At 35.9% G+C, this 16669-nt stretch overlaps 1 protein-coding gene and 1 long non-coding RNA gene across 9 annotated transcripts in view; one reads left to right on the top strand and one right to left on the bottom strand.

Moving 5' to 3' along the window:
* LOC133534734 (dachshund homolog 1) overlaps positions 1-16291 on the bottom strand; it is a 181446-nt gene extending 165155 nt beyond the window's left edge. For 2 of the 8 annotated variants that reach the window (XM_061873978.1, XM_061873981.1), the window contains exon 1: positions 14424-16291. In XM_061873978.1, coding sequence (XP_061729962.1) covers positions 14424-14989 — 566 coding nt within the window. In that variant the 5' untranslated portion in view covers positions 14990-16291. The remainder of the gene's footprint in view (positions 1-14423) is intronic. The other 6 variants (XM_061873983.1, XM_061873984.1, XM_061873985.1 and 3 more) reach the window with 4 other exon arrangements.
* Positions 4250-12577, top strand: LOC133534741 (uncharacterized). Its single transcript, XR_009802082.1, has 3 exons — positions 4250-4390; positions 9017-9174; positions 9494-12577. It is a non-coding gene; the product is annotated as an uncharacterized LOC133534741 (long non-coding RNA).
* Positions 16292-16669: the final 378 nt, after the last annotated feature.

Here is a 16669-nt window from a genome sequence, read left to right as displayed (position 1 = left end):
TTAAACAAAGTTAGTTTTGCTTGTAAATTAGGGTCATGGCCGTGCAGTCCTTTGCCTTACAATATATTTGCTAACAAAGTCACTTTATGGCGAAGATAATTAGATACTCGAAATATATATGGAAGAAATTAAATATTTTTATAGAGGCTGTAAATATTTTTTAATCAAAGTTACAAAGCTTGGGCGACTCGTCGTGAGAGTAGTGACGTCATTGCCTTGTACATATAATTTATAAAGACACCCTTAATATTAAAACAAATAAACATATCAATTCAGTATCTATTAAAAAATATATATGCACAAAAACGATTCAAGTTATTGAACTAAATCGAGTAAATTTCTTTCAGACGTATAAAGTACAAAATAGATTTTGTGACATCGAGTTTGTTATTAAGTCAACCATTTTTTTTTAATTTTTGATCTGATCTATAATATAGATACCACGTATTCTCTCTCTCTCCTATTCCAATTAAATCAAGATTTTCCAATAGCTCTATGCATTAATTATTACTTTATACTATTTAACTAAACAAGCCATCTAGCCATCTAACTAGCTTTTATTGAACTAGCCGCTATCCGTGACTTCGTCCGCGCAGAAATCGTAAAACTTGAATTATTTACGCACAAAAATAAGTAAACATATGTCTAAAAAGCTCCGAACACTACTTTGTTAGACATTGGCATATTGATTGCAATAAAACAACTCCGCGGCCATAAACCGCAATTTACTACTATCTGTTAGGCTGCAACTTGCCTTCAGTCCGTTCGGCGCTGGATACAGCTGCTGAGTTTTATCGATTCTCTTTCAAATGTTGCTAATGTTTTATTAAGTTTTATTATAAACCGTATATCAGAGTTTACGAGGACTCTGTCTGGGGTTAAGTAGTCCTTATCTCATTCGTTGCTTTGTAACTCTCCGATTGTATAGTAGGCATTATTAATGGTAATTTATTTATTTAAGCTTAGATTTGCTTAAGTTTAATAAAAGTAAGCTCATAAAATGCTCTAAGGTTTATTTGCGTACATAGCTTCCTATACATTATAAATTAAATGGAACTTATAATATAAATAATTTTTAAAATCATAAAGAATTACAAGTAGGTATCATAACTTCCAATTGTAATCAACGCGTGAATCCCGTGCTTATTTATACCTTAATTATTGATAAGTAAGTTAATTTATCAAACCAACTTTCAAAACTCCTTATTTCTTGTGATTCGAACAATGACAGCTATCTCAGAGGAATGGAAATGATACCTGGATTTAACATCAATCAATACCTCAAGGAACCTGCAAATTTGTCTCACTCTAAGATGTATTTCATTTAGAGTCAAACCAACATAAGTTGGCAGCGATTTTGATAGCTCAGACGTTGCACGGGTTATTTTAAACGTCAAACTTCTACGAAATTATGACGTTTACTTGACACTTGCACCATCTGGGCTATCAGAATCGCTGCCAACTTATCTTGGTCTGACTCTGCCCAATTTCTCAGATAGCAAGGTATAAATTAATATTTGTCTTATTTACTGAGTTTTTCATTAAAAGAGGTGCATATTTAAGTTATTTTAGTTATAAATAGAGATGCAATCCATAAAACGTATTTTGTAAATATGCATCGGTTGTAAATTTGACCAATAACAAAAAAAGCAACAATCCCAGACTTTCAGAACATTGAAACAGAATTGTATTTATTCTGAATGATTCTACAGACATTTTGGCAGATCACATTGGACAAAGACATGTTACCTTTCCTCTTTCATAAACGGACATTTATTTTTGGTTTCGGTATTTTTTAAGAAAAATAAATAAACGTCCGGACGATAGCAAAACCAAACTAAAACTCGAAATCATTTGGGCAGCATTAACTAGGTTTGATTACCTAGTTAAGAATTAGTAAACGGAAGTTGAGCTGCAATCCGAGATAAAGAGGTCATCAATATTTCACATACAGAGGTCAATAGTTACCTACAAAACACAAAGAAAAAAAATTTGCTAAAGTATTCGTTAACAATTAGTTTCAGTAAAAGAGGTGAAATACACTCGCTTATAGAGGTAATTATGACGAGAAAATCGAAAGAGGTATTTCAGATATAGAGGTTTGTTTTGTCCTACTTACTAAGGTAATTCTGTACTAAAGCAAAAGTATCGGAACCTCAGTACGAGTCCAGCCTTCCATGCAGTCTTCCAGCTATGGAGGTTTCTTACTAACCCAGGTCCCACTTTTACTGTAAGTATATTATCAAATTATTCACCAAACACAATTAAAACGTGTAGTTTTGCATTTTTTTTTTATCAATACAAATTGAACACTATATTACTCTGGAGTCTATACTTATGTATTTTACATCACAAGTATTTTATGTAATGTCACATTTGCATAATTTAACTATTAAGTTATTATATATAGCTATTTATATTTACTCGTAGGGACATAAACTGGACGTAAGTGAAACTTATTTACATGGTAAAATAGATATCCAAAAGACTGTTAAGTCACAGTAACCAGATGTAAATGTATACAAAAAACGGTAAAAAGATCTGATCCTATGCACAAAACGTTGTAACAAGGCTCATTTTACTCTAAGCGCTGATTATTTAGTTTAATTGATTATTACCATGGGAAGGCGACGCTCAGCTCGCTCGCCTTTTTGCCGTATCACTATAACGGGCTAATTGTTCAATCTTGCGGAATCTCTCTACAATAATAACTTCATTTTGTCACGCCGCTGAGGATAGTTTTTTTCCGAGCGAGATACATGGCGGATAAATGGTGACTTGACGTTGATAATGCAAAGAATTTCGATAGAAACCATGCGTTTCAAGTATTTATATCAGTAAAAAATGTCACAGTCCAAACATATTTTAGCATTTTATTTGACCAATGACGCCATCAATCAAACGGAGCTGGGAAAGTAATATAATTACCTACTCCGCATTTAGTATCAAGTGATGCGCATCCAATGTCAATTTCAGACGTAGCGAAAACAGTTACTCATATTAATTTAATACAAAATATGTGAAATAGTCCCAAACCTTTGCCAATTTGAATCTGTGCGTAGAGCACCTATATTCTGCGCGGTCAAATACCCCGCAGAGTTAAGAGTACCTTTTTATTATTATTATTAAACATTGTTATTAAAATTTATAAAAAGCTACAAAATATAATTTAATTAAACAATTTATATCTTTTGTTTATTTTCTGCCCATTATTTTATTTTATTTTATTAGCTTAGCCTGACTCTATGACAATTTAAATAGGTAATGACGTCGTATAGGGCCTGCAATACGGCCACTTGAGCACCAAATTCTTTAAGGGGCTCCCCGCGGTTTTCATCGATTTTTGAGTCGTTACTTCTACTTTTGCACTATAGATAGAACTATAAGACAAACGGCTATCGGTTCTTCAATGTTTTATCACCATTCAGGTCTCCCGGATTTTGAAAGAAATGAATACTAATTTATTTATTTATTTTTTTAAACATTGTCTAAAAAAACACTTTTTTCGTTACTAGATTGCTGTGAAGGATTTTACATGTACGAAATCTACACATTTGGGTTCGTCTTTGACGTCTCTAAAAACTGGTCAGAGATTTTATTTTTAAACTAATTAACACAAAAGTTATGGCCAGTAAACCAGTTTTTTGGCCTAAAATTGTTCAACTTTGATGCCAAATATCTCTAAGACAGAGAACTTTGAAGTAAATATGATATACTATATTTCTTACAGCCGTTGCTGTTAATATGATAAGCTACAAAAAACATTAGAAAACTAAGGATTCAGATCGAAGGTCATTGGCGTTAGGGACCCCCTTAAAGAATCCTTTTTTTTTAGCTTTTTAGTTTTGTTTTTGCAGTATCTTCAATATTCGCTGCTAACGCATAACCCCTCTAGACCTATGATTGTTCCATAGTATTAGGTATATATTTTTTGTCAATTTTGATCCAGGCCCAATTTTGTTTACCTACTAACATGATAAAAATTCGCGTTACATGGATTAACACTTAACACTAATAACGTATCAAATAAGTCACTAAGTCAAATCCGGCGCATATGAGAAGATTTTCACTGGCAATTAGTAAGCGTGTCTTCACACAATGGGGAGCGGAGCGCGTCGCGCAAAAAGGTCGTTTTCCTGCATTTCCGCCTCCCATTGTCTTGATCTAATCTGCATTGGATTAATGACGATGCACGCCTTCAAACGTACCGATAGAAAAAATATTCATAAGTGAACAGGCACCGGCGACGGTCGATAGTGAGTTGCATCTGCATTAACTGGACTTCAGTTGCATACAGACTATTTTTCCTAAGAGAGATAAATCATATGTGACTCAATGTTGTGATCAAATTAATTTCCAATAGGGATTTTTGTGATTACTTTGTTCTTAGGTAAGGTGATATATTCATAATTTCTGATTATTTAAATGTAGGTATTATTGTAGCTAAAGGTACCAGCCCAAATAACTTTGAGCACTTTGATTACCGGCAATATAACGTTTTTGTATTTGTTTTTGTTGTAAGGACCTATTGCTACACCTTAGCTTGCGATACAGATACGATTATAAATAATTTTAATATTAATAAAACTCACAGCATGTGGTAGAGCCTATTAAAGGGCGTAGAATGCAACATAGTATTCTGAAGACCGTAAATTAAACTAAGACGTTTATAACTTTGCATTATACGATTTTTTGTGTCCTGAGTAATTTCAAACAATATCATTCTTTTGTAATCTTAGACAAAATCCGATGTGAATAAATAGTCTACCTTTAAATATTGATGGCATGAAAATGTGCAATACTGTAGTCGTGAGTTTTGTTGTTAACCGTACTTTCATGAGTAGAACAAGCGCTATCCATCATTTTCTCGCAGCGTTTATACAACTGTAACAGTTCATCTCATGATAAACTGCAATGACTCCCTCTCCTGACTATAATTAAACATGATTAGAGCTCAACACATGGTGAGCCGCAATTATAAGACGTTACAACGGCTACTGGCGCTACACGCCATGCGATAGTTTCCATCAACCATTCAATAACTAACACGGATGCGAATTTTAATTAGCGAGCACGTTGTTTCATTATGTCGCCCATTTTTTCTGCATTGTTTTGTTGACCGTAACATTAGCACTTGGTGAAGTTCACCGATGGATAGCTCGTCTGGAACGAAACGTCGCGACGCGTGTAAGCGTCGCCCCCTCGAAGCCCAAAGTGTTCCAATTGTGGGAAGCAAACGTCCCAAATCCATTCAAATCTGCAGTCATGAATGAACGGAATGGGAAAGAGACGGAGGCATTTTCGCGAGGGGCACGAGTGAGATGCAATTTGAATGGTACGCGAAACGGGAATAGAGTGCGAGATAATTCCGTCTAGCCGGAGGGATTCCCCAGTGTCATTGGTGTGCGTTTTCCGAATGTTACGCGAGTCGGGAATGTCGGCACTCGTCTTCCGTTCGTTTCCATTCGTATTGTCGTTCGTTCTTTCCGACGTACCCCTGCCACTTGTTGATCAATCGTAATAAATTGCCACCATGATTTTCCCATTGTGGAGCAGTTTGTCGCTTTACTGCGGAGGAAATTGAGTTTCCTTCAGTCGGTACAGTTTATTTGTTACTTGAGTGAATAGCTTTTGGAAATATTGTTGCTGCTTTATTTGCTTAGTATTCTGATTGAACATGTCGGAACATTTACTGCAAGTTTACCTATTTGAAGACAGACATGTCTAATTGTCTTTGTTAGTGAAAGGCCGAATAGGTTTTGAAAGCTGCCGAAAATGAGGCAAGTTGGGGACTGACTATACACGGTGTCACATGAGGAAACTGAAAGATTTTATCAGTGTATTCCTGGTCACATTTAGAGGCTAAAATGTCATATAAACTTTTCTGGATTTCGCCTAGTTTCAGAGTTAACACCGATTAAAAAAAACATGTTATTGTAACTTAGTGCAAAACGCCTTTTTGATGGTGATGACGCCCTTATGGAGCGTAGTCTAAATATCCTTATTGATAGATGTCAAAAAGTAACAAGTAACCTTTGCTAAAACGAATTAATCGACATTCATGCCAATATCATTTCTTCCTATTCGCAATTCTACACAGTCTAAATTCCTCACAGTAAGTATTTAACCACATTCGCTATTGTGCACAGTCATTATTTGTGTACAGTAGCGATTCAGCCTTTTCGCAATTCTGCACAATCTGAATTCTACACAACGGCATTTCACCACAGTCGCTACTGTGCACAGTCATTATTTGTGCACATTAGCGATTCAGCCTTTTCGCAATTCTGCACAATCTGAATTCTACACAACTGCATTTCACCACAGTCGCTACTGTGCACAGTCATTATTTGTGCACATTAGCGATTCTCCCTGTTCGCAATCTCACACAATCTTAATTCTACGCAATATCATTTTCTCAAGCATGCAATGAAATATTGTCATTCTGTTCGGTATTTTAGGCTTCAAACATTTCATTTCGGGCGGAGCACATCTAAGAAGCCGGCAATTAAATTAAAGGCCTAGGCCGACTAAGTACTATTTTTTAATTTTCATTTCACAGATATAGGAACACAGCATCATGACATTCAGAAATGAAAAAAATAATTGAAAACAATATTTCTTATTTAATAGTTGTTTTTAATTTCATTGCTAGTTTGAGAGAAGCACTATACATACCTAGGCGTGAAAAAAGGTTGCCTGCCTCATAACTATATGCATTCGGCCGGCAACCCCTTTGGATGCACGCGACTGTCTATCTTTATCACTTTTTGACAGTTTGTAACACCTTGTATATTAAACGTGCGGAAGTGGTAAAATAAAAAGTGGCAAATGATTTTTTTAGGGTAATATGTTATAGGGCAGGAGGTATTTTATTCCATAAAAACCTTGATGTGTGAGGTATTAGGAAGGTTTTTAGGTCAGAAAATAATTTGTAATATGATACCCGTCATAACGTAGGATTTTTTTAGTATGTAATCTCAATAGCATATATCAAATAGTTCACTTTAAATCGGAATCACTTACTATGACTGTCGGAAAACCACGGAACCCTACAACTAAGCATGGCCCGACATGCCCTTGACCACTTTCTAGTGGTATGGAACCCTTCATGCACGAGTCTGACTTGTACTTGACTATATTTAAACTTTTGAGGTACCATCAAACCCAAAAAATTACAGTTGACTAAATATATCGACTAAAAACGAAAAAATAAACTATTAATGCGATTAAATGATATTGCGTAGAATTAAGATTGTGCGAGATTGCGAACAGGGAGAATCGCTAATGTGCACAAATAATGACTGTGCACAGTAGCGACTGTGGTGAAATGCCGTTGTGTAGAATTCAGATTGTGCAGAATTGCGAAAAGGCTGAATCGCTACTGTACACAAATAATGACTGTGCACAATAGCGAATGTGGTTAAATACTTACTGTGAGGAATTTAGACTGTGTAGAATTGCGAATAGGAAGAAATGATATTGGCATGAATGTCGATTAATTCGCTAAAACTAGGTTATACAAAAAAAATTGTTAAAATTCATTTTCAGTGCCAGTTTTACCATAACATTAACTTATTATGTAAAAAATTCAAGAAAAAAACAAAATTCGTTTTCTGGCGAAATTTACTTAAACTCATATAACATTTTTTCCTTCTTTTGCACTCAGAAGTGCGTGGTTAAAATCTTTCGGATTCCTCGTGTTACACCGTTTATATATTATGTTCTCTAATGATATGGAAATATTCTTCATCTCTAATGTAATTTGTTATCATTTTAGTATCGCAGCTGGTTAATTTTTTTATGTGGGCAGCTACAATTTTTCTTTTGAGTTGTTTACACAGAAATCCAGTTTACACAGAAGTTATAAAATCCAAAAGCAATTATATTTCAATATAGCACCTTAGAACCATTGTAGTAGCACAAAGAGAAGAGCGGAAAACAAAAAGCAATCGGAATGTAGAAATGAGTTCGGAAGTATAGAAAGTAAGGTTGGATTCGATTGCTGTGCAGATTCAATTGATAATAGGCGCAGCGGAGCGTTATGTGAACGGTGCTCACCGCAATAAAAATACTAATGATGACTTTTATGATTGAAAGCGAAACTTGCTAACCAAATCACTTACCTCGTCTTATTAAAAAAAGCTCATGAATTTGTAATGAACAACAAAAAAAGCAATACGTACATGTGTAGGTATTAAAATGTTTTGACAACTATCTAATAATTGTTTTGAGATATTAAGCGCGAGAAGTTTGTTGCTTGCGAAAATCCTGCAGTGATTACTACTTATTAGGCACTAACTTTTTTATTTACATTTAATTAAAAAATCAAACACCCAAAATATAGCTTTCCCTATGCATCAAACACCTGTCACTATTGACTTTTAAAATTATAACTCCAATAAAAAAGTCAGACAACTTAGTTTAAAACCCAGCCGTTACATTAACATTGTCTTCCCATCATGCACACACAACCAGCTGCAGGCGCGGCGTGTGTGAGACACTGCATTGCGGCGTCTTGGTTTAATATTTCAATGAGAACTACCACTTGGAGTCATGCCAGTCGGAACCACCATTCACGATATTATTCCCGACAGATATCTACCGCCTAAGCTACGGATACATACTAGGCCTATTTGCAGTTCGTGGCGATCCTATTAGTGCGGTCGTTACTAGTGTTATATCATAGCGCTCAGAGCGACTTAAAACTGCCCATGAAATAAACAAATCTGAAATGAACATGTGGATTCATCAAAGCTGACGTAAATTAATGACAAAAATAAATGATAAAACTGCTTTAAATCATTTATCCGAATGACATTTTAAAATCAATATGTACAAGTAATTCTACGTCTGAAAACATCGACGCGATCGAAGTGCCAAAAATATGTATACACGGCCTTATGGTCCATATATATATTAGAGTAGTGTATAAATATTTTTGGCACTTTGTCCGTATCGATATTTTCAGACGTGACCGTACCAGCATAGGTAGGTACCAATACTTTTGTTACAGATGCATTCGGTATTTATTGGATTATTACAACGCATACGAATAACAGCACTGCGTCGAATAGCAGAATCAGCAGTAGAACAGCTACGAGAAGCATAAATTATACGATATTTATAATATGAGTAATTGACGACGGCGACAGTTTGATTTGTTGAAAACAAGTAAGTACCCATTGTATGTGTGTATATTTTAAGCTGGGTTCGTTTTGATAGGGCACCAACACCAACCAGCTATAGGTACAGCATCATGTATTTAGATGCTTAACGTCTGTACACACTGGTAAATCTTGTAATCATAAATAAAATCAATAATCAGAAATACTCGAAATACTACTACAAAAATTAAGGGTAGACTTTAAACTGAAAAACTTTTTAAATATGGCAGCCGCGTAGACCATAAAATGAGTTTCCACTATGTCCTGCGTGATATCCGTGTGGGACTCCTTTTGAAGGCCGTTAAATTATTTACGTTTGTCCACAGCTCCACGCGACAACGTGTGGCCCTACCTACCTGGGCTACACAAAAGTTCCAAAGTTCCTGCTAAGTTCCGGCACGGCTACCGGCTACAAAGGTAATGAGTTATTTCAGTGTCTTGTTTATTTACAAAATATCACTACGTTTGAAGACGGACCATCAAAATGAGTCGTTAAACTGTAAATTCCATAAAAAGTGTTGTCGGCGTGTTGATGACCTCCGTAATTGAAGAGCAGAGACAATGGACGGAACCCGACTGAATTCGATAGATCCAACTGGACGTTTCGGATTCTGTTCGGTGTCGATCGTCTATTGTTTCATTCTTTATTTGAAAATAATGCAATCACGCTCTCCGTTCTTTTACAACACCATTATTAAGTTGGTTAGCAATGAACCTTAATTATTGTAAATTGAGAATTGTTTAATTTTATATTATAGAAATATTGTAAATGATTGTGATATTTTATGGCTTCTTATTCTTCTTAACAATTATGAATTAATACATTTAGTAAGTTTTATATATTCTAGTATTCACATAAAAAATAATTAACAGTGTTACAGCAAAATTAATTCCTGAATAAATAAATATGTATATCAAAGTAAACATCAATAGGATTACTGAATTGGGTGAATCAGTCATTCGGTAAAATAATATAACTTGTTAAACTGTCTACTTTGATTTTCAAGGTGGCCGTATATTACTCAAGAGCTTTTCTTACGTTTCGGAAACCTTAAATATTCCAACTAGTTATAACAGGGTAAATTTATTTTAGAAACAACCTGCGTATTCCTGCGTATGAATTACTTTCGGTATTAAATACAAATACCGTATGAATTACTTTCGGTATTAAATACAAATGCAGTCATTGCATTCATAATAATATAGCAAACAATAAACGAATCCGACATCAAATGCATCATTCTATTCAGAAAAGCAAATCTTCAAAGAGTTAAAGAACACAACGCCCTAACGTTCCGTTCTCCACGGCATCGGCAACGTAACCCGATCTTCGTTTATCTGCCGTCGAGCAATTATTGAAGCGTGAAAAGGAGCGACCTCCTATTATTTACACACGTTTTGTAATGCGGGCATTCCGTTTTTGAAAAATATTGCATTTCCTAGCAAGCAACGACATGCAGGGGTTGCATTATATCCTACTAAGTATCTACTGCTTTACTGCACTACTGCTACCCTATTCGTTTGCACGTCCACTACGTGCAGTGCACGGATTTTGCAAGGATTTATCTATAAAGTTATATATCTATAATACATACGTATACCTGCACGCAATTTTTTCAAGTACCTGAATATGAATGGGTTAAAAAAAGCAATATTAAGAAGTAACTGACCATGTTCGATCTGCGCAGTGAAAGTTTTCCGTTAAACATATAAATATATCATTGTATCGTTACATAAATGAAATTGTGGTACAACTAATACAATTACGGGCTTTAATTAATTAATTAAACGAATCCGACATCACATTTATAATGGTATGACATCCGACATTTTAATGGTATGTAATTGTGTGTATACAAATATTTTCTAATTCAGTAAATCTTCACTCATATTAGGCTACTCTTTTTCCCGCTTATTAATAAATTTGACTGACATTGACGAAGTAATTAATCGTTACTCAATATTAGAAATTATTAAATGAACGAATTACTTATAATTAAATGAAGTAAACGTTTCGGAAATGTTGCGTTATAGGTATTTCATTAGCTTTTTTCTTATACTGTGTGTTATGTAACTATCTAGTCTACCTAGCATACTTAATAATATATGAAACTTATTAACTTAGGTTTTTTATAATGTGGTGTATGTTTTTGTATGTTTTTTTTTGTATTTTATTTGTATATTTTGGTGGACGACCTGTCTGGCCTAGTGAGTAGTGACCCTGCCTATGAAGCCGATGGTCCCGGGTTCAGATCCTGGTAAGGGCATTTATTCATGTGATGAGCATGGATATTTGTTCCTGAGTCATGGGTGTTTTATATGTAATAATATATCCATAGTTGTATGTATTTTGAATATAAATTGAAATAAATTTAAATAATACTTGCATCGCATTGCCGCAATAAACGTTTCCTTGTGTAAAAGTACGAATGAATTGCAAACGCTATTATAATTGTTTCACGTATGACAAAGGTTAAAGACAAAGATAATAATTACAAGTGAGTATGGTATGATTAGGTAGGCGACTACTTAAAGTCAGAGCGTTTGTATTCATTCATTATACTTAAACCATCGTGAGTAATCCCAATATCAAAATCAATAAATCTACATAGTTCCGATTCGATATCAAAATATCCATGTGAGTAGGTAACTACAATACGATTCCTAAAACCCCTGATACACCTAATATTTTACTAACGAAAACATAGTCAAGGTGCTTTAATCCGTACAATTTAAATCAGTACGAGTACTAAAATTAAAATATTGTTAAAGGTTTATTTTCATTATTACGTCACAGTTACAACTAACTACGGGTGTGTAATGTTTAATATAATTATAATAAAACTATCATACACTTGCCATAGTGTCATTTCATATATTATTACTTGTTATAATGTACAATATAATACACTCTTTATTGCACTCCTCAATACAGAAATAGTACAAAGAATACAGCACATTAAGAAGAGGTTTTAAACAATAGGCGGTCTTATCGCTAAAAAAGCTCTTCGTGACAACCTATTGTTATTAGACATTGATTTTGTTATATTATGATTTAATCTAAACCGTAATTGATATAATGCCTATTTTTATATAATTTTAACTAGTATATACATATTGTATCATGGATTTTGTTATATTATATTTTAATACACCTAATATTTTATACAACAAAAAAATATTTTTTATATGGGGTCGCAGTTCCAACCTAACCTAACCCACTTTTTGCAAGATATTAGTTTGTATGGGCTCATAGTTTTAACCTACGTAGCTTTATTTGACGTTCATAAGCGCATTGTAATATATGCCTACTTGATAATAAACTATCTTTATCTTTTACCTAACCAAATTTTCTATTTATATTCAGACCTACATGTAATTATATAATGTCACTAATTAGAAAAAGTATGTTTTAGAGTATTTAATATTTAGAATTTATTATACAAAGTGTAAATATAACCTATAAAAAATATACCAAGAATAACATTATGTTTGGATGGCCTTGATTAGGTAATATAGTATGCCTTTTAATATGTTATACAAAATGACAATATATCAAACTATAATATAAGAAGAGCTATTATAAAAAAATGTAGTGCAGCCACTAACTAGGTACTTACATTTCAATACTAAAGAAATGTTCTTTTTTTGTATATTAAATTAAAACTCTTAAGCTTGAATGCCTCTAAAATGAAACGAATCCGTATAGACATGTTTCCAGTGAGCGATTTCTCGAATTCAACATTATTTCTACCTGATCCGTCATTGATGTTTCTTTACTATATTTGCAAAATGCTTTTTAAAAATAAAGCAAATTACCATAACATTCAAAACAACTAAATGCATACCTAATTAAGATAATATAGCAGAGTCGGTAGGCTTCCTATCGGCTTACAAATGTTTGATATCGTGTGTAGTGTTGCCGTTGGCCAATAGAGTGGCTAAGTACTATTCTGTTGGTATGTCATTTAGGGCCACTTAATTTATTAACTACCTAACTTTTTTTACATAGACTTTTTTAGTAAGTAATCCTCTCATAATAAATAACCTATATAAGAAAACCCAGGCGATCAATCCTCTTTTCCCATATTAATTTTCAAAGCATTACCTATGAGGCAATCGTCAAAAAATGCTACTGAAGCCTTTCAAAGCATTATACATATGAGGCAATCGTCAAGGAATCCTACTGAAGCATTTGTTTATTTTGTTCAGCATACAAGCCTTGCGAAAACACGAAAACTAGATGCGTATGAGATCACAGGCCGAAACAGCCTTTCAATGATAAACCAGTAAACTGAACGCTGAGTCACATCAGTCACAGCAGCCGACGTTTCCGCTCAATAAACAAACGTTATATTACAAACATTAACCGTCAATACAAGCAAAAATTAAACTTTACTACTCCCAAGGCGACGCTTCCACGGGACATTACCTTTTTAAAAAAAACGTAACGCGTCCAAATATTAAAATTAAAACATCCTATTTAGGCCTACCCGCCGCTCCGACAAACAAGACTTTTTTTAATCTAACTTTACCGTTTGTAAAAATTACTATTTAAATATTTAAACTTCACCCGCTAATTAACAGGGATTTAACCCTTCCGTCGCCGAAACTCGCTTTAATATTTAACCCAGTGGAAATATTTGACGCGTATTAAAACATGAAAAATTCATGCTGAGCACAACCCTCGCTCTTCGAAGGAATGTAAAAATCCTAGATACCCACCAAGAGAGTGGTCTTAATGCAGTAAATCATAAAATTCGTTGTACGTAACTCGGTTGTTCTTAAATATAAAAAAAATTCACTATGAACAAAAAAAACTGAATAAACGTAAAACAAATGAGCGTCGCTAATACATCTCTATGGATAATAAAATCAATTAAAACTTATTTAGTGGAAATAAATCATAATTACGAGTAAGTAAGGGTCTTCTATTATTATTTGATTTATTTAGCTGTTCCTAATTCACCTAGTTGCTTTGGATTTGCTGTAATAATAAACTTAGGTATAAAAAAAACAATACCTTGTAATTCATCTAGCGTCCGGAATTAAAGGTTCCGTGTAGAAAACACAACAACGGGTAGGTAGAAAAAAAGCGTACAAGGTTTTTTTTAAGCTCAATACAGGCGAATGAACAGATAAAAGTAAAAAAAAAGTATTCACATCACTTTACCGTCGCTCGACTCGGGCCGCAGAGGTGCAACAAATGAAACATTCACATTCACACGTAGTTGTTGGGACGCGGTAGAAACGTACCTTGCCGTGGTGCAGTCCCGGTACAGCACGTCGAAGTCCTTGCAGGAGAGCAGCTTGCAACGGTTAACGCCCGGCTGGATGGCGCCCAGCCCGCGCAGAATGCGCACCTGCTCCACGTTGCACACCAGCGGCACTATGTCCAGTCTCTTCAACTTCGTATACACTGTATGCAGCCCACCCACCAGGTGTTTAAGGAACAGTTCGAAAGCCTGCGGCAGACACAACATGGTGTCCCCTTGGATTATGAACGCGGCAACTTTCTGTCCTCGATAATCAACTAATTTACACTCGTTTGCCGAAGGGTCTGATGTCGAGATAGGAGGAGGGCTGCCGTAGCGCGGCGGCCCGTGGTGATGCGCGGCCGCCATCAGCTCAAGCGGTGAATGGTGCATCATCTGCAGCGAACCGAGCAGCCCTAGCCCTGGAGGCGGCAGCGGCATCCTCGGCGCCAGCAGCTGCGGCGGACTCATGGCCCGCGCCGGCGACGCCGCCTTCACTCTCGGCGAACCCCCTGAGGACCCGCTAACTTCGCTGGCGGTCGACGCTGAGTCCACGGCGGACTCCATACTCGCAATATCAAACTACGCGCGCATCACACACACGCCCGTCGCGCGCGCCGTTTCGCGCAACAATAAATAAAAAGCCGGAGCGAAACGAGGGCGCGGCCGCGTGCGCGCGCCCGCCCCGGCGGCCCAGTCTGATTGGCCGGTCGCCTCCGGAGCCCTAATTCGATTGGGCGACGACGTCGCCGCGGAGTCTCCGCCCTTTTTTCGTGTGCGTTCAGAACGCGCGAAGAAACGTTTCTGTTTCTTTTGGGTGTTGTGCGGTGCGGCCGCGCGCCGCGGGCCGGGGGTGTATTGATAAAGAATGTCACCGGCAATCAATATGAACCGGAGAGCGAGTCATGCGATTTCCGCACCAGAAGAACACAATCGCACGCTATAATCCCATATCTACACGATGTTCTCCAACGCACGTGGTACCCTATTAAGTAAAACTTTTGTTGTAATGGCTCGATTACAAGTTTGTAACTTTGATCAGTTGCTTCTTTGAATACCTACAATACTTATACAATAACTTGAAATAAACTTTGACAACATAATTTAACTACGAATATATACACATTTTTATTTTTACTTTATATGTAAATATTTAGGTATTATAAAAAAATAAATTGTATGATAAATAAATGTAAGTAATAATATCGATTGTGCTGAAGAAAGATTAGTTGCGTTGCAATAGAGTCTGTGTTGTCTACGCCTAGTATAACAACCTTCGGCACTTGGGTGACTACTGTTCTGTTCTGTACACTGTGGACGCAGGACAACGCGACTCGCGATTATCTCTATATTGTCGCCACTGAAATGTGAGGTTCTGACTTGAGTATTTACTTAGTAGGTATTATTTTTCACTAGGTGTGAATACAGGTAGAGTAAGTACATATAGCATATTTCTACTGATAAAACGTACGAGTATCTAGTCTTCTATCTACCTTTAGAAATGGGTAAAGCGTTTGACAGGTCTAAACAGCGAACGAAATCATTCCCTCACACAACCAATATGCTATTGACAGAACTCACAGTGAATGAAATTTTCTCAGTTTATGTTTTGTACAAAATTAAACTAAGTTATACAATATTCGCTTTTTTATTTGTAGTTTTCAGCGGGCTCTATCTCATGGTTCGTAATAGATGAACAGACCGGGCCACGCGCAAATATCGTCGGTCATCAGTTTTGCCAACTTGGCATAAAATATTGCAGATCTGGCATATTTTCATCTTTTTAGCATATTTGGTCTAAGCCAAGTTTGCTTCAACTTGGCAGCAACAATATGCGCCATCGCCTTATTTGGTTCATATTTTCATATGAGATTTATTTATTTTTTATTAAAAACTGACCGGCGATTTGCTCTAGTCACACCTGATGGAAAGTGAAGACAGGGCCTAAGATGGAGCTCGCCGGTTCAGTAGTAGCCTATTCACTCTTGCTTTAAAGAGACCGAGGTCATATTTATCAGGGAATACAGATGGCGGGAGCGCATTCCATTCTTTAACCGTCCGTACCAAAAAAGAGGAGGCAAACCGTTTAGTGCGAACAAATGGAATGTTTACCACGAACGGGTGCATTTGCTCCCCATGCCTGGATGTCCGATGATGGAAAGGGGAAGGTGGGATCAGATCATGCAGTTCCTGTGCGCACTCCCTGAAATATATCCGATAGAACACCGATAGGCTAGCGACTCGACG

The sequence above is a fragment of the Cydia pomonella genome, chromosome 2 (assembly GCF_033807575.1).
Source record: "Cydia pomonella isolate Wapato2018A chromosome 2, ilCydPomo1, whole genome shotgun sequence".
Lineage (NCBI taxonomy): Eukaryota > Metazoa > Arthropoda > Insecta > Lepidoptera > Tortricidae > Cydia > Cydia pomonella.
The sequence above is the reverse complement of the archived record's forward strand: the minus strand, read 5'-3'. Positions and strand labels throughout refer to the sequence as shown.